Source organism: Herpailurus yagouaroundi, unplaced genomic scaffold (genome assembly GCF_014898765.1).
Source record: "Herpailurus yagouaroundi ecotype Mexico unplaced genomic scaffold, PumYag 183, whole genome shotgun sequence".
Taxonomy (NCBI): domain Eukaryota; kingdom Metazoa; phylum Chordata; class Mammalia; order Carnivora; family Felidae; genus Herpailurus; species Herpailurus yagouaroundi.
In genome coordinates this window covers 4,786,126-4,804,052 of record NW_024412414.1, presented here as the reverse complement: position 1 = coordinate 4,804,052, position 17,927 = coordinate 4,786,126, and the positions used below count along the sequence as shown (strand labels likewise).

Sequence of the window (17,927 nt, the reverse complement as noted above, 5' to 3'; positions counted from 1 at the left end):
ATCGAAGTGGGCTCTGCCCTGACAGCAGCAACCCCTGTGAGGGGCTTGAACTCACGAACCATGAGATCATGACCTGAACCAAAGTCGGATGCTTAACCGGTTGAGCCACCCAGGCGCCCCCAGTCCCAAATTTTTTAGAGAGGAAAGGTAAGAGCTGGTATGAAAGGAACGGCCATTTACTGAACTCCTGCTCTTGGAAGTAGGCTTCCCTGGGTTGCAAGTTTTGAACACTTTGAGATCATCCCCTAACCGGGATAGGCTAGGCTATGTTGCAGTCCCAGATAAACCCTGAAATCTCAGTTGTTCAACACAACAAAGATTGATTCCTTAACGTCCAGTGCTGTCTCCTGCATTTTTGTAGCTGGCTTTGTCCTGTGGAACACATAGCTCCCAGGGGCAGCGTGGCCAGGGAAGAGAGGGCTGAGAGAGGCTCACTGGCTCTTAATGGCTTTGTCCAGAAAGTGATGATAGCATTTCCAGTTAAAATCCATTGGCCAGAACTGGTCACGTGGCCCCAGCAAGGGAGGCTGGGTTTGAGAGGAAGCAAAGGACTGTTTGGTCAGCAGTGTCTCGCCTATAGGTTTCCTCAGTTCACGGGGATTTATGATGAGGTTCTACCTAACCATGGCCTACGCGATCTAACCCTTGCCCAGCTCTGTCACTTCATCTGTGCCACCTTCTCCTTCATTCATTTAGCTCAGCCACTAGGGTCATCCTTCATTTGAGGAGATACACCGGGCAGTTTTCTGCCTCCGGACCTTCGAATATGTTCTCCTCAGAATGCTGGTCCCTCCCCAGCTCTTTGCATTCTTCCCGGGGCTAATCTTTCTCATCTTTTGAGTCTCTCCTTAAATAGTATCTGCCCACAGAAGCCTTCCGAGGCCACCCCATGTAAGTAAGTCTGTCAGGTACCCTCCCCTCTCTCAAGTTTGTTTTCAGCGCAGAACTTCTCCCAGCTTATAATCAGAAATCTCTTATTTAACTAGCTTGATGTTGGGATTATGTCAGTTTTGATAATGGATGGCATCCCCAGTCCCTAACACAATGAATGAATAAATGAATGAATGAATGCAGGGTAAATCATTTTAGCAGCTGGTGGAGTACAGGTCAATGGAAAACCAGAGACAGAGCAATTAGGAAGGCTGATTAGGAGGTCATTCTCTCAGATTTGCCTAATTTTGTGTCTAGCTTGAACTGGGAGTTGAGTGGTGTGTGTGTGTGTGTGTGTGTGTGTGTGTGTGTGTGTGTGTGTGTGTGTTGGACTTTGGATATCCAGGAGGGTCCGGTCCAGAGATGAAAAGGGGAAGGAAAAAGGAAGATCCAGAAAGCTATGTTTGTCACTGATAATGCCAGCTGGCACCAGGATTCTTTAGTTATGGCTGAATCACTTTTATTTGTGCTAGAAGGCTACATTTCAGCCACATGAGTCAGCTGAAGTGTGAAAACACACATACAAATATTACATCACTGTGTATCTCTAGAGCTGTGAAGGGAGGGAGGGATTTCCAGATTGTGCTCACTGAGGAAAGACCTTGTTGGCACAGTCCCCTCTGCTCGAGCGTTCGGCTCCTGGGTTTGCTACAGTATTCAGTGTCCTTGAGCAGCTGCGGGGGAAACCCCAGGCCCCTCTCCCAAGGGTTCAACATGCATCAGCCTTTCACTTGAAGGAAGTGGGTCATAAATAAGTGAAACAGACATAAGATGACTATTCTGGGTTTTGCTTTTTTGAATATATAAAACAGAGCAGTTGAACCTGCTCCCCAGAGCTGTTAAATAGGCCATGCATAGGGGTGCCTGGCTGGCTCAGTTGGAAGAGCATGTGACTCTTGATCTTGGGGCTGTAAATTTGAGCCCCACACTGGGTGTAGAGATTACTTATATATATACATATACATATACATATACATATACATATACATATACATATATATATATATTAAAGTAGGTCATGTGTATGGGAAAGCCCTTAAGACAAAGCCTGACCTTGGGTTGGGGATAGTGATAATAACCATAGTAAATAAGAATAATAGCTTATATCTGTTGAGCCATTGCGTGTTTCATCGTCACAGCTACTCCGTGGGAGTGAGGGTACAGGGCCTCTCATTTGTCACATGAAACAGGTCACCTCGCCAGTGAGCCTGACTGCGTCTGGTGGGAAGCATGCCAAACGCTGTAAGCTCACTATTTGGCTCCATGAAGGGGACACAGAGAAATGCTTTGGCTCCCCTGTCCCTGTCCCCTGGTGCCTGAAACTCAACCCTCATCCCTCTGGGTTAAGCCAGTGGTTCTCTCAGCTTTACCTGGGGAACCTTCAGATACATCCAGGCTCTGATGCCCCACAGCCACTGGGCCTTTCGAGACCATGCCACTGCCTGCTGAGAGTCACGGTTTCCATTAGAGGACTGAAAATGTTGCCAATAGCCATTAACCCCATATGCTTCCTTCAGAGACCCTAAGCTGAGAACCAGAGGTTCTTTCTCTGTGCCTTTTGGGCAGGCAGAGAGGGCAGAGGATGGTCATTGAAGCAGTTTGTGCCCTGTCCCTGACCTTGGGCTGGCTGCTTTACATATCCTGTCCCACTGAGTCCTGGGGTAATCCTGGGACAGGAGGGTTATAATTACTCTGATTCCACAGATAGATGCAAATGATGTTCAGGGTTGAGAGAGTTGCCCTGGGCACCCAGGTGGGAATTGTAGAGGCTGGATCTGGAAACAAATGGAAGCTTCCCCACGCTTAGTCTCTGTTCTACTCTTTGATCACAGTTTATATTTTTGTTCTTTTTTTTTTGTTTTTTTGAGAGAGAGAACACGTGTGCATGAGGGAGGGAGATGGGGGGGAGGCAGAAGAAGAGGGAGAGAGAATCTTTTTTTATGTTCTTTTCTCTTTAAGTTTTGTTTGTTTAATTTTTATTTTAGAGAGAGAGAGAGAGAGAGAGAGAGAGAGAGAGAGAGAGAGAGAACAAGTGGGGAAAGGGCAGAGAGAGAGGGAGATAGAATCTGAAACAGGCTCCAGGCTCTGAGCTGTCAGCACAGAGCCCGATGTGGGGGTTGAACTCACGAAACATGAGATCATGACCTGAGCTGAAGTTGGACGCTTAACCAACTGAGCCACCCAGGGGCCCCAAGGGAGAGAGAATCTTAAGCAGGCTCCATACTCAGCATGGAGCCTGATGTGGGTCTCTGTCCCATGAGCCGAAATCAAGAGTTGGATGCTCAACTGACTGAGCCACCCAGGCGCCCAAAAATACAATTTGTATTTTTGAATCTCATCATGCTGCAGAACCAACTTCACATGTGTAGAATCATTTTGAGAATATAATCCCAGGGGAGAAGAGCGTGAGGCTGTGCCTATACATCGGTCATAGAAATGCTATAACCAGTTTGTTTCCAGTCTTGGCCTTGGCAGACAGGAAACTTGTGGTGAGATTTCAAGTTTGTCACAACCCTTTGTCGTGAATGCTTTGGCTTCCTTTGCCCTGCCCTGTCATTTATGGTCTATTTTTACCTCAACAGCACTCAGGTGTCTCAGCCTGAAAGAGTGGGTGTCGTATCTGCCCGGCTCTCAGAGATCAGGTTCCTTTAGGCATTAAGGGTAAAGAGCCACATTTTCTCCTTCTTCTCGTTTTGAAGGTGGGAAAGGAGGCTCACAAAGGCCCACGGCATAGCTTCCGACGACTCAGATCAGGCACCGGCAGCTCAAGAAGAGAAGTGGAGATGTTTAATGTTTATACGTCTTATTTATTGTCAGTACCTAAAATACATCTAAAAGCACGCTGAGACAGGGGTTCACAGGAAACTGAAATTTGTCATCCATCTGTCACTGTGGGTCTGACGTGGAGCTCTGTCAGCTGACCTCTGTGGCTGGCTGTGGCCTTTGAAGGTTGACTGGGTGGAAGGGTGGGTGTCAGCCAGGAATGTGCTGGCAGGTAGACCCTGCTGATGTCACAGGACAGTTCTCCCCTCTCCGTGTGGGGACCCCCACTCCCGAGTGCTGACATGTGACCCAGGGTGCCAGCTGTAGGCCACTGCATGTCACTGTAAAAGAATAAGAAAAACAAAGAGGAAGGCTGAAGTCTCCTTAGGATGAAAACATAATGAAGCCTTTATTTCCCACATGGGTGGAGGCCATAGAGGTCAGCCACAGATGGGCTGGTGGCCTCAATGCTCCTGTCAGCTATGTCCTGACAGAGAGGCAAAGATTTGAGCAGTCAGAGAAACGATGAAGTCCCCAGCAATAGGACGCTGCAGTGAGGTCAGGCCAGGATGTTCACCCTCCCCACCCGCCCCTCCATTTGATGATGAGGAAACCAAGGCTCAGCCGGGGCCTCAGACAGGGGAAGGTGCTGTTTTTTTCTGGGGCCACAGACAGCTCAGGGTGCAGGTAGGACCTTCAGGAAGGCAGTGTAGCTCGGGAACATCTCCTGTTGTGGCCTGGCGTCTGCAGGAAGTCGCAGTCTCGGGTCCCCTTCACCAGCTTCATTGCGAGGGGAGCTGGGGCCAGGCTGTAGCGGGCCTCGTGAGAGGAGCCCCCACTGCCCTTCTGCCTCATACACAGATGTCCTGAGATACCACCATGGTGGCCCTTTGAGGAGCACAGGAGCCCCCGCCTCGGGGCAGTGTGTGGCGGGTGGATCCTGGGAGAGGCGCCAGGCCAGAGAGGGGAGGGCAGAGGCGATGAGGACTCCAAGTGGCATGGGGTGGCCCCTTCCTCCTGGGGCAGGGGCACAGGGTTCACTTTATACCCACCTGGGAAACGGGAGGCTCTGTCCCCACTCTGCTCACCAATTCACATTCATAGCCGGCGATCTTTCACTTTGTCATTTTGCACGAGGGCATGTGGAACGAACGTGGAGGTGTCACATAAGGCAAAGGTGTGTGACTCCATGTGTCCGGCTGCAGGGCTGCTGCTGGAAAGGACTCCCCTGCTTCTAGGCTCTCAATTTTGGCCAGAAGGTCTTCGGCCTCAGGTGGGGGTGGGGGTGCAGCCTGGCCCATAGACAATTTTCTGAGTGCCTGGGGACCCCAGATAGGGGGTGGGGGATGAAGTGTGCATTCTCCCCGGGGGTCCCTGCTGTGGGTGTGAGTCCTGCCCATGGCCCTGGCCTCCCCTCCTTCCTGCTTCAGTGAGTCTTTCCTCTGCCTTCTCCCTCCGGTGGGTCTCCTCTCCTCCTTGAACCGCTGGTTCCCTACTTGCTACTTCCAGGGTTGTGGTGAGGATATTTGTAGTGAAAAGATCAAGAACACATCTTGGTGGGTGGCAAAAAAACAGAAGTGAGTCAGATCTGAATCTAGAGAGATGGCCTGTTTGCTAATCTAGGTCAGAAGGGGTCTCCGGGGCTGATGACTACTCACTCTACCTTGGAAGACTCAGTTCCAGTCATTATTGTAGCTAGCTTGCTTCCGGATTTTTATCCCTCTCGGGAAACATACTTTACTGTGCAACTAATGCATGACCATCGTTGAAAATTTCTACAGTGTGAATAAACGGAAAACTAACCAACCAAACCCATGATGTAAAATAATTGATAACCGCAATTATCAATTGCAGGAATAATCACTGTTCACATAATCACTGTTCACTGTTTTGTGTATATTCTTCAGGTTCTTTTTTTCTTCGTTATTCTATGCTTTCATATTTTACAGAAAACTGGTTACATAGTCTGTAGACTCTCCTGTCACTCAAAAGTGTGTTAACCCCTTTCCATGTCAAAGGAAAACATTTAGTTGCTATTAAAGTGAAAAGAAAACCCACACAAGTTAAAAAATTTAAATGAGCAGTCACATTTCTAGAGAAAGAAAATAGAATGCTCTTGCCCCAGGGTCTGATGGCGGGGAGGGATGGGAAGTTGGTTTTTAAAGGGGACGGAGTTCAGTTTGGGAAAGTGAAAAGGTTCTGGAGTTATCTGGTGGTGATGGCTCCATGGCAGTGTGAATGGACTTAATGCCACTGAACTGTGGACTCAAAAACGGTGTAGGTGGTAAATTTTATGTCTTGTGCATTTTACCACAATAAAAAAGATATAATAAGACTAAAAAAGAAAAGTGTCGATGGTTCAGAATTGTGTTCAATGAAAACTAAGATTCACATCTTACCCTCCTTATACTAAATATTTTTAAAATATAATAGCAACAAGGGGCACCTGGATGGTTGAGTCGGTTGAGCATCAGACTTTGGCTCAGGTCATGAACTCATGATTCGGGCGTTCGAGCCCTGTGGAGGGCTCTGTGCTGATAGTTCAGAGCCTGGGATCTGCTTTGGATTCTGTGTCTCCCTCTTTCTCTGCCCCTCCCCTGCTCACACTCTGTCTCTCTCTCAAAAATTAAATTTAAAAAAAACATTAAAAAATTAAAAAAAATATAACAGCAACAACAATGAAGTTCCCGTGTTTGGAGCTAAGCAGACCACGTGCACTGTGTCCCTTAGTCCGCACAAAAGAGGCTAAAGGTCAACTGAGCTGGGACATGATAGAGCTGGTTTCCATTTCAGAGCCTGAACTCTAATCAGCTCATCTCTGCTGCTGCTTTTTCTTTTTTTTTTTTTTAAAGATTTTATTTTTTTTTTTAAGTTTTTTTTTTCTTTGAGTTTATTTATTCTCAGAGAGAGTGAGCATGAGTTGGGGAGAAGGAGAGAGAGAGAGAGAGAGAGAGAGAGAGAGAGAGAGAGAGATTCACAAGCAGGCTCCATGCACTGTCAGCGATGGGCTTCATCTTATGAACCGCGAGATCATGACCTGAGCTGCCACTCAGGCGCCCAAAGATTTTATTTTTAAGTAATTTCTATACCCACATGGGGCTCAAACTCACGATCCTGAGATCAAGGGGTGCATGCTCCATGGACTGAGCCAGGCAGGCAGGCCTGCTACTTTTTCCATAAGATCATTTTATTTAAGAGAATAATAAATAGGTCATTGTCAGGAAGGGAGAAAGTCATCCATTACCCCCTATTCAACCTCCCTACTACTTCTGTGCGTTCCCTGTAGACTGTCTTCACACATTCCCACCCTTTTCTCCTGCTTTGTGCCGTGGCCACAGGGTGGTGCTGTCTGCCGAGGGGAGTAGGGGGTTTGGGGTGGGGGGTGGGGCACAACAGTTGGTGTCTCAGCCTGAGCCATTCTGGTGTAGATGGCGAAACCAGCTCCAGGTTTGAATCTGATCAGTTGTTTGGGGACAAATCATTTCGCCTATCTGAACTTCAATGTGTTCAAAAATAAAATGCAGTCACTTCTGTCAGCCTCCAGAGATTGTCCTGAAAATCAAATAAATCTGTGTGGTGCCATACAAGTGTAGTGCCATGCATTTTTAGGCATTATTAATATTGTTCTAGTCCCAAAGCTTGGGTTTGAAAAGCTTGGCCCCTTGGTAATAATCAGCGTTGTTTAGAGAGATACACAGTTTACCTGTCAGAAGAAATGCTGCCAGAGATTCACAGGCTGGAGATGTTTTGTCCTAGCCCCATCGGATGCATGTGTGAGCAAGTCGGAGGCTTTCCCCGGGATTTCAGTGCCCCTGTTTCTGTGGTTCTCAAGCGTGGGTCCACCTAAGAACACCAGAGGGTGAAGGGCCTTGAATGCAGGGCTGTAGAATTTGGATTTGGTCTGGAAGGTAAAGGGGAGATACAAGGAGTTGGGAGAAGAGTGAGTACTTCATTTGGACAGTGGGAGGTCACGAAGGCTTTAAACAGGAAAGTGACGAGGCAAGATTTGTATTTTAGCTAGATGTGGCCTGGGAAGGGATCGGGAGGCTGCCACAGCTAGAGGCAAAGGCCAGCCTGGGGAGATGACGCCATCCGGACAGTGGTAGAGGAGGCAAGAGGAGGCACTCTGTATCACAGAGTGCAGGCTCTGAGAAGCTGGCTAGGAACTGGTGTAGATACACCCTCGCAGCACCTTGGGGTTTCCCACATTGGTGCAAATGGGAAGTGATTCCTCTCAAGGACAGAGAACCTCCACCCAGGCTTCTTCGGCCAGTCGTGCATGCCCAGGCTGTGTGATCTTGGGCAAGCCGCCTAACCTGCTCCGGCCTCTGTTTCCTCATTTCTAACCTGATGAAATGCAAACAGCTTGTGGGAATCTGAAGCATGCCCCTGGCACTCTTGGTGCTCAGTGGATGTAGCCTCTGTTTGCAGGGCTCCCACCTGTGAGACAGGGAAGGATGCACATGATTCCACTGTGTGTGGAAGGGGAACTGTAGGACTGCCAGACTTGTATATTTAGGGGCTCAACTAGGCACTTGGTGAAGTGAATATCTTTAATTTCCTCACGTGTTCAGGGGAACATACAGTCTATAAAGCCCTTTCACGTCTATGTTCCCATTTCCTTCCTCTCAACAGCCCTGTGAGGTAGGCAAGCAGGCACGATCATTGTTATCCTCTCCATTTTGTAGGTGAGGAAACAATCTCAGAGAAGGAGAGTGTCTTGTCCAAGGTCACACAGCTGGCAGGGTTGGAAGCCTGTTTTGTGTGACTCAGTGTCAGAGCTGGACCGATCACAGGAGATTGTTGTCTCCCCCCATTACTTTCCTGGGGAGGCTGAGACCCAGGAGGCAAAGAACCCAACGGGGCCCAGTGAATTCTAGGGAGAGCCCGGAATAGACCCCAGCTCTCTGACTTCTAGACCTGGCGACTTGGTGGCTACCCCGCTTCATTGAGTAATACTAACTTTCTTTCTTTTCACCTTGTTTCAGGGAAACCAGTTCCTGAAATCAAATCCTCTTTCCCGGATGCTATGAAGCCGGGAAGACCTTTGGCAGCTTCTGTAAGAAACACTGAAGATGAACAGGGGAAGGGGCAGTCTATGAGGCCAGCTGCCTTGCCAGGCCCGGGTATTTTAAATTAAAATTTTAATTTAGAGTAAATGTATCTATAAGGATTTTCAACTCAGCATATAATAGCAAAAAATTGGGGCACCAGGGAGGCTCAGTCTATTAAGTGTCCAACTTCAGCTCAGGTCGAGATCTCATGGTTCACAAGTTTGAGCCCTGCATCAGGCTCTGTGCTGACAGCTCAGAGTCTGGAGCCTCCTTCAGATTTTGTGTGTGTCTCTCTCTCTCTCTCCCTCTCCCTCTCTGCCCCTCCCCCACTCACAGTCTGTCTCTCTCATTCTTTCAAAAATAAATAAAAACATTAAATTTTTTTTAAATAAAAAAAATAGCAAAAAATTGGAAACAACCATGGGGATGGTAAAATTAATGACAGTCGATCATAACAATACAATACTGTTAAAAATGATGTAGATATTTTTACATATGTGGAAACATGCTCATGATATATTGAATTAAAACAGCTAAAAAAGTCAAATGACAGAACATATACCGTTTATTATCATTTTTATAGAAAGAAAGAAATAACTCTGTAATTGAGGGCTCTCTATGTGACGGACATTGTTCGGAGCACTTCAGAGATGCTGACCTATTTAATCCTCAGCTGTCCAAGTTAGGTATTTTGATTATCCCCATTCACAGATGAGGAAACTGAAGCACAGAGAGGTTAAACAGCCTGCCGAGGTCAAATGCTTTGGGGCCCAGGTATTTTACCTATGGTTTTACAAGTCCCCAGCATGGGCTGATCCTGCTGCTGGCTCCGGCTGGGAGCCCGATGACCTCTCTGTCCGTTCTCCACAGGCCGCCTTACCCTCACAGCTGTGCGCTGAGGGCACTGATGGGAGCTGCCTGCCCCCACTCCCCCACCTTTCTCCCTAGTACCAGCCTGCCGCTTTGTGCTTAAAAAATTCTTTTTAATGTTTATGTATTTTTCTGAGAGAGAGACAGAGTGTGAGCAGGGGAGGGGCAGAGAGAGGGAGACTTAGACTCTTAAGCAGGCTCCAGGCTCTGAGCTGTCAGCACAGAGCCCAACGCGGGGGCTCGAACGCCCACGAACTGTGAGATCATGACTTGTGCCAAAGTCAGATGCTTAACCGACTGAGCCACCTAGGCGCCCTGCTGCTTTGTTCTACAGCACCTGAGGCACTGAAAGGAAAAGTGATTTGCTCAAGGTCATACAAGTAGAAAGTAGCATGTGAGCAGTGTGATTTAAATGTCCGTGTCCCTAACCACCGCACACACCGCTATCCCCAAGCCTTTCAGACCACTTGTGCCCATGGAAGGGTTCAGGGACAGTTTGCCAAATGATGGAAGGACTCAGCCAGTGGATGACTTCCCTGGGGGGTGGGGGTGGTGGTGGGGCCACTGCATACATCCATGTGTCCATTCTCACTACCCCTCCCTGGGGGCCTGGCCTCCCTTCTGCTCTCCTGTGAGCTGAAGGTCCCAAATCCATGAAATCTCAGTTCATCGATGCTGTTCCTGAAGCCAGAGTCAGCGTTGACTGGGAGGAGCATGCCTGGGGTTTTGTACAGAGCTGTATTTGAGTCCCACCTCTCCCTTTCTAGCAGGAGAATTACATAGCTTCTCTGTACCTTGGCTTCTTCATCTAAAAAAGTGGGCACAATAGTGAAAGCCTATGGCATCATGTTGTAGTAATGTTGCTACCATGTAAGCATTTATCAAATGTCAGTTAATATTAACAGCATTCTGGGCACCCCAGATAGGTTGAAGCTGGGAAAATAATTTTGGCGCAGGAAGTCTGAATTGTTAATTGTAGCTAAAGATAAAAACAAGCAAAAACAAGTGCAGAACTTTGAGCAGCAGTTAGAGATAAGGGGAAATGGTCCTAAAGCAAATGTGAAATGGTCGATGGCCAGAGGAAAGAGTGATAGTAAAAGAGGGAAATTCTAGGGGACTGCTGGTCCAGATGGAGAAGGTGATGAGGGTTGCAGTTTCTTCTGGTATTCCTTACCTGGCCTACTGTAGAAACCAGCCTTATCTGGAGAGGCCTTTGCACTGTTCAGTCTCTTAAATGGCCCTCGGGAGCACATGTGCCCCCGCAAGGGGAGATGATAAACACAATCTACAGACAGAAAGGGGAAGCCAGTGGTCTATCTTTGCCCAAACTAAAAATAATCATTAATTTCATCAGTGACCCAAACCTTGTCTTCTCTTGGGAAAACCCTAAGGTTCCATCAGGCCCCAGATTTCAACATGACTGATTATCTTGTTGGGGTGGAAAATATGGAGGTGGTGGTGGGGGAGGACAGAGATGGGTGGTGGCAAAGGTGCCCTTCTGTGTGGGAGACGCTGGCCCAGGAACTTCTGGTGCCCCGCTGAGTTGTAACTCAGGGACGGGGCTCTGGCTGCTCCCCACACCCCCCAACCCTGGACAGCTGGGGAAGGATGCCGAACCTATTGAAGCTTCATGGCTGTGAAAGTGGCAGGACCAGGATCCAGCCCAGGCCAGTTGCCCCGGAACCCATGAGGTAACCCGTCTGTGCCGGCTGCCTTGTGGGTGGAAAGGAAAGGGGGAAGAGACATGGAGGAGGAAAGTACGTGAGTAGCTCATTAAACAGATTCAGAGACAAGGGCTTTAGTAGCTTGAAATACTGTCACAAAGCCTTAGCTGTAGGAGAGGCCATTGGGTTCTCAGTCAGCATCTCTTATCCTGCACGTATTTTTACCATGTTTGGTACTCCGCATGTGCCAGAGACGGAGCTTGTGCTCTGTAACGGTCATCTTGTTTATTTAGTCTGGATGAGAACTCTACAAGGAATGGGCTTTTATTGCTCTTTTTACATTTTATTTATTTATTAAAAAAATTTTTTTTAGTGTTTATTTTTGAGACAGGGAGAGACAGCATGAACGGGGGAGGGTCAGAGAGAGGGAGACACAGAATCCAAAGCAGGCTCCGGGCTCCGAGCTGTCAGCACAGAGCCCATCGCAGGGCTCGAACTCACGGACTGCGAGATCATGACCTGAGCCGAAGTCGGACACTTCACCGACTGAGCCGCTTTCTCTTTTTACATTTGAAAAAGCCCAAAGAAATGAAGCACAAGTCACCCAAGTGCAAATCTTACTAAGGAAGGAACCAGGACTTGAGCCCATTTCTCTCTGACGCCAACAAAGCAGACGGGGAAGCTGTAGAGGCCACTCCACTGCCAGCCACAGGGCCGGATGCAGAAAACCCCCAATCAGATATATCACCACTCCGACATTCTGTCCTCATGCCTTCAGTGACACAACTCAGAAGGACAAGATTCAGGGTATTCTTAGGGAAGCAGACATGCCAGAAAGATTTCTGTAGGATTTTTTTTTTTTTTTCCAGTAAATGTTTGGCACATGGAAGATTAGTGATTTGGAAACGACCTGTGTGAAGATGAGTGTCTTCCCGGACCCAGTGCTTCCCCCATGCATTTACAAAGCAAGGGCTGGCTATTCTCTGATTTGTCCACCTTGTGGTGTTGGCTCACATCCCATTCCATTTTCCCTACAAACCACAGGGATAAATAGCCACTCCTCCAACTAGTAGCCCTCAGATGTCACGAGGTCAGACCTCAGTGATCACCCTCCCAACCCAAGAGGCCTAGTACAGCCTTCAGGTGAACCCCAGGCATCAAGCCAGACCAGAAGGTCATGGTTTATCTGAGGCCAGTACTGGCCCGGGAGTCACCGGGCAAAGGGAGAGGAAGAGGGACCATGTGTGCAGTGAGAGCCCCTGTCGTGAGGCGAGCTCTGGGCTGGGGACAGGACAGAATTTGAGGGAAGAACTGGGAGGGAAATGGAGTGGCCTGGAGCAGCCTAGAGCAGCGGTCCCCCAGGGTGTGGAGCCTGGCTCCCCAGTGGTACCAGAGAGCATGCGTGTTAGAAAAGATGTATATCTCATGCACAAAAAACTAGGGGTTTCAAAGCTAAATACATAATATGTGAATTAAAGGGGATTGAAAGAAAAACATCAAGTAACTCACAGGGGAGGCGGCACAGAGACATGGCCAACAGTTAAGAGATGGATGAACATGACCACAGTCTGGGGACACAGGCCAAGGGTACTGAGCCAAGGCCAAGAGCAGGCAGGGGCATGGGTAGAGGCAGTGGTGGCAGGGAGCCTTACTCCAAGGCAGGGTCCCTGGGCCTGCCAGCAGAGGCCTACATTGGACTAGGTCACCTGAGAAGCAGGAAGATTTTCACCAGACAGGGACGTCTGGATGGCTCAGTCTGTTAAGTGACTGACTCTTGATTTTAGCCCAGGTCATGATCTCACGGTTCGGAGATCGAGCCCCATGTTGGGCTCTACTTGGGATCCTCTCTCCCTCTCTCTTTGCTCCTCCCCCACTGTGTGTGCACTTTCTCTCTCTCTCTCTCTCTCAAAATAAATAAATAAACATTAAAAAAAGAGAAAGATTTTCACAGGACAAATGCCTGAGAGAAAATGGGGAAGGTAGGTGCTGGGCAAGGCTGGGAGAGACTTGGGGCCCAAGGGAAGGAGAGAGGGTGGGAAGTTTGGGTGGGAGTGTCTAAGGCAGGCCTATCTGGTGTCTTTAGGGAGATCAGGACCCTGGGTCTCCCCTTAATCTCCCCTCCACACTCATTCACTGGGGGGAGCAGCCCATGGGAAGCACAGGGGAATGTGGGGGATTGATTTGAGAGGGCCGTAGGTCTCTCGGTCAGCTGCCTAGAAGTAGCAGCTGGTCTAGAACAGCGGCCCCAGGGAGAGAGGCTTAGGATGCACCTCCTCTTGGGCCTTGTGGGGATAAAAGATCCTCAGCTTGCATTACGTGAGCTTTGTTTTATTAGCTGCCTGGGTTAATAGTTTAGCAAGTCTGATATTAGTTTCAGCATGGTGCCCTTTTCAGTCTTCTGAATTAAATTTTTTTTACGGTCAAAGTTCCAGATTAATCACTCATTTCCTGATGTTGTAAACCAGAAATACCTGAAGCAAGTGGATTGGGCCAGCAACCCTGGGGTCAAGGCCAGGTTCCCTTGGAGGGCTGGCCCCAGGTTACTCAGAGACCATCCTAGCCGTGGGGCCGCTGGGTATTTCCACATGGGGACATCTGAAGCTCCTGGCTTCTGGCTGAGGCCTGCTTCTGTGTTGATCAGCCACCGCAGCCCATCTCATGTCTAGCTTGCACCTGCTCTAGTTCATCTGACTCCAGACTGCTTTGTTAGTGTTCAGGTTAATCTTTTGGCGGAGGCTGGTGGGGAAATGTCACCTCTTTAACCTGGCTTTTACTGGACCCCAAACTACACTTCAAGCCTTCTCTCTCCTGAATCTTCTTCATTTACTAAGCGGTGAAGAACATGGACTCCAGAGTCATGACTGTGTGCCCCTGGAAAGGTTGCTTAACCTCTCTCGGCCTCAGTTTCACCGTCTGTAAAGAGGAGATGGTAATGGTCCTTATCTCCTAGGACTGTCTTGAGGTTTAGATGACGTGACAGTATTCGCTAGTTAAGTGTGCCTGGAATATTTTCTGCATGCCTGTGCTTCCCTGCTGTCATACCTCCACTCAGCCAGTCTCACTCCCTCAATGCCTTCTGACCTCATAAGCACTGTTCGAAAACATTTCCCCATCTTTCAAGGTCAAATGCTCCTTCCTCTGTGAAACCTTCCTTGGCCTCCCAAACTGCTTTGGTGGCCTCTCCTGCCTCTGCCCTTGGGAGGCTGGTTATTGACATGACTGCTGCAATGGAGTTTACTGGAAGGAGGGCTCCCTAGCTAATCACCTCTGTGTCCTTCACTATTCCTTGTGTGGGAGGTGGGGCGGAGTAGGGCTTGGAAGTCACACGGATCTCCGTTGGAAGCCTGGCTCTGCCACTTAATTGGCTGTGTGCCCCTGAGCACGTAGCCACCTACTGCGCCTCCATTTCTCCACCCATCAACTGGAATCACATAGAACCAACCCTGGGGCTGTGGTAGAGCTTCACTGAGGTAACTTGTAAGGAGTGTGTGGGCTGGCCCCTGGGGGTGTCAGAAAGTAGCAGTTGTCATTTGGGACACAAAGTGTGGAGTGAATGAGAACCTGGTTTGGTGTGGGAACTGGTTGAGGACCCCTCCTGTCTTCCTCCTTTCCAGGGCCTGCTCCAGCCCAAGCCAACCTCCTGCCTCCTTCCGAAGATGCCCCTTATTCCTTAAAAACCAACTTTCCTGTTTCATCTGATTCAAAGGTAAATCTTCCTCACCCCCAGGTGCTACCTCCCCAGCTTATTGCTCTCACTCAAAAACCCAATGTATAGGGGTGCCTAGGTGGCTCAGGTCATGATCTCAAGGCTTGTGGGTTCGAGCCTCACTTTGGGCTCTGTGCTGGCAGCTCAGAGCCTGGAGCCTGCTTTGGATTCTGTGTCTCCCCCTGTCTCTGCTCCTCCCCCACTCACACTCTATCTCTCTCTCTCCTTCAAAAATAAACAAACATTACAAAAATTTTTTTAAAAGGGAATGTATTGGGGTGCCTGGCTGGCTCAGTGTGTTGAGTGTGCAGCTCTTGATCTCAGGGTAGTAAGTTCAAGCCTCATGTTGGGTGTAGAGATGACGTAAATAAACTTAAAAAAAAAAAAAAAAAAAAAAAAAAAAGCAATGTATTTACTTCCTTGGACCAGTCTAGGCTCTAGTGGTTAGGGGGATGGGGAGAAAGGAGACTCGTGGAATTACTCCAAGCTTCTAAGATTCTACATGCAGGCTGTCAGTGCAGCTGGGTCCTGGGGGTTGGGGGTGACTGAAGAGGGTTCATTTCAGTGAATACATGTTTTTTTTTTTAACGTCTATTTATTTTTGAGACAGGGAGAGACAGAGCATGAATGGGGGAGGGGCAGAGAGAGAGGGAGACACAGAATCTGAAACAGGCCTCAGGCTCTGAGCTGTCAGCACAGAGGCTGACGTGGGGCTTGAACTCACGGACCTCGAGATCATGACCTGAGCCGAAGCCGGATGCCTAACAGACTGAGCCACCCAGGCGCCCAGTGAATACATGTTTTTAATGAGCTTTTCCATTATTTGTGTTTAAATGAGGGCTGACACATGGCATCTTTTTCCCCTCACAATATGTAAGTAATGTTACATTTATACTAAGTCATTTGCTTACAAACCACCTCTCTTCTAACCTTTTTTTCAGCCCAGTATATGTCTGAGTTACCCTAAACATTCAGTGTCTTGGGTCCAGGGCCACGTATGACTTTTGTGGGTGTTTAGGCACTTTTGCCCTCCTAGGCCTTTTCTTTCCTTTGTTAAAAAAAATAAAAAGATTTTTTTTAATGTTTATTTATTTTTGAGAGAGACAGACAGACAGAGGGTGAGTGGGGGAGGGGCAGAGAGCGTGGGAGACACAGAATCTGAAGCGGGCTCCAGGCTCTGAGCTGTCGGCACAGAGCCGGTCGTGGGGCTTGAGCTCACAAACCGCGAGATCATGACCTGAGCAGAAGTTAGACGCTAACTGACTGAGCTACCCAGGCGCCCCTAAAGATTATATTTTAAAATTGCATCGGCACAAAGATGAACACAATCCAAACTGGATTAAAAATTGAAAACATTTTCTTTGACTCTAAAAGTTCATTTTTGTTCTTCTGACTTTAAAATAAATCAAAACATTTTGGTGGGCCTCTACAGCTGTCCTGGGGTGCCTGGCGGAGAAGCCAGTGCTTTGTGGGTCTGGTTAATGAAGCTCTTCCATAAAGAAGATGGGCACTGAAGCATGTGTTTTTAAATAATAATTTTCAAAGATAGTGTAATAATTGGGAGAATGATCATGGTATAATGTTAAATGAAAACACCAGAAATCAAAACTAGGAGTATGGCATGATCCCAATTTAAAAAATAAATCTGTACATCTACTTTATAAGAACTATCTTCAACATTAAGAGCAGTTCAGTGGATAATGGGATCATGGATGATTTTTTTCCCTTCCAATTTTCTAAAACTGTAAGAGCAGATACAGCTTTTAAAAAAAGTTAACTTTCTGTGCATCTATTTTTTTAAATGTTTTATTTGTTTTTGAGAGAGAGACACACACACACCTATAAATAACTACTACTGTGTTCGCATTTTGATATATTTTCTTTAATCTTTTCTGTATTCATATATGTGTGTGAATAACACATTTAATAAATATAAATTTATTTATATTGAGCACGAGCTCAGCCATTGATCAGCTGTGTGACCTCATCTCAGCTCTCTGACTGACCTCCTTGGTTCTCACCTTTGTAAACTGGGGAAAAAATAAAAACCCCCAATCATGTGCCAGGGACAATAATATTTTCCACATTATTTCCATATTAAATTCCATCTCTCCTCTCTGCATTCTTAGGACTTTAGCGTCTCCATTCCTAAGCAGGAAACACTTTTGAGTCTGGCTGAAGACAGTCTTTTCTGGAGTGAGGCAGACGTGGTCCAGGCAACTGATAACTTCAACCAAAGCCACAAAATCAGTGAGGGGACCTTTGCCGACATCTACAAAGGGCAAAGGCATGGCACGCCATTCGTCTTCAAGAAGCTCAGAGAGGCGAGCACTTCTTTGTTTCTAGTAAGGGGTGGAGCCTATATGGGTGAGGCTGAATTTTCATGTTTCATTGTCTTTTCCCACAGGTGGCCTACTCAGGTCCAGGATCTATCGAAAAATTCTTCCAGGCAGAGGTACAAGTTTGTCATAGGTAAGCCCCCCCTTTGGAAATACCTTGTTTAATAATGATGACAGCTAACCCTTATATAGTGCTTTCTGTGTGCCAGGCATGTCTTAAGTATTACACATCTAAAAATTCACTTAATCCTCACGAGAACCTTGTAATGGAGCTGCTGTTATCAGCATTATTTTACACAGGGGCAAATTGAGGCCCAGGGAGATTAAGTGTCTTATTCAAGATTCCACAGCTAGTAAATGGCTGCATAGTCCGTGCTTTTTCTATGTAGCAACTATATGCATAGATTACACTTATCACACAACCTTGGTTCACTTGGTCCAGCTCGTTCCTTCCATTTTTTGAGATGGGCAGAAACTGACGGTTTCTAACTCCAATGGCAAATCCATCTTAAAACTGTATTGCTCCAGAGCAAGAATTGGCAAACGATGACTGATGGGCTAGATCTGGCCGTGCCTGTGTTTGTCTGGTCTGATTGCTAAG

At 47.6% G+C, this 17,927-nt stretch overlaps 1 protein-coding gene across 4 annotated transcripts in view; it reads left to right on the top strand.

Annotated features, from left to right (window-relative positions):
• IRAK2 (interleukin 1 receptor associated kinase 2) overlaps positions 1-17,927 on the top strand; it is a 61,481-nt gene that overhangs the window by 19,071 nt on the left and 24,483 nt on the right. For 3 of the 4 annotated variants that reach the window (XM_040491991.1, XM_040491990.1, XM_040491993.1), the window contains exons 3-6: positions 8,682-8,819; positions 14,896-14,987; positions 17,117-17,311; positions 17,395-17,459. In XM_040491991.1, coding sequence (XP_040347925.1) covers positions 8,682-8,819; positions 14,896-14,987; positions 17,117-17,311; positions 17,395-17,459 — 490 coding nt within the window. The remainder of the gene's footprint in view (positions 1-8,681; positions 8,820-14,895; positions 14,988-17,116; positions 17,312-17,394; positions 17,460-17,927) is intronic. The other variant, XM_040491992.1, reaches the window with a different exon arrangement.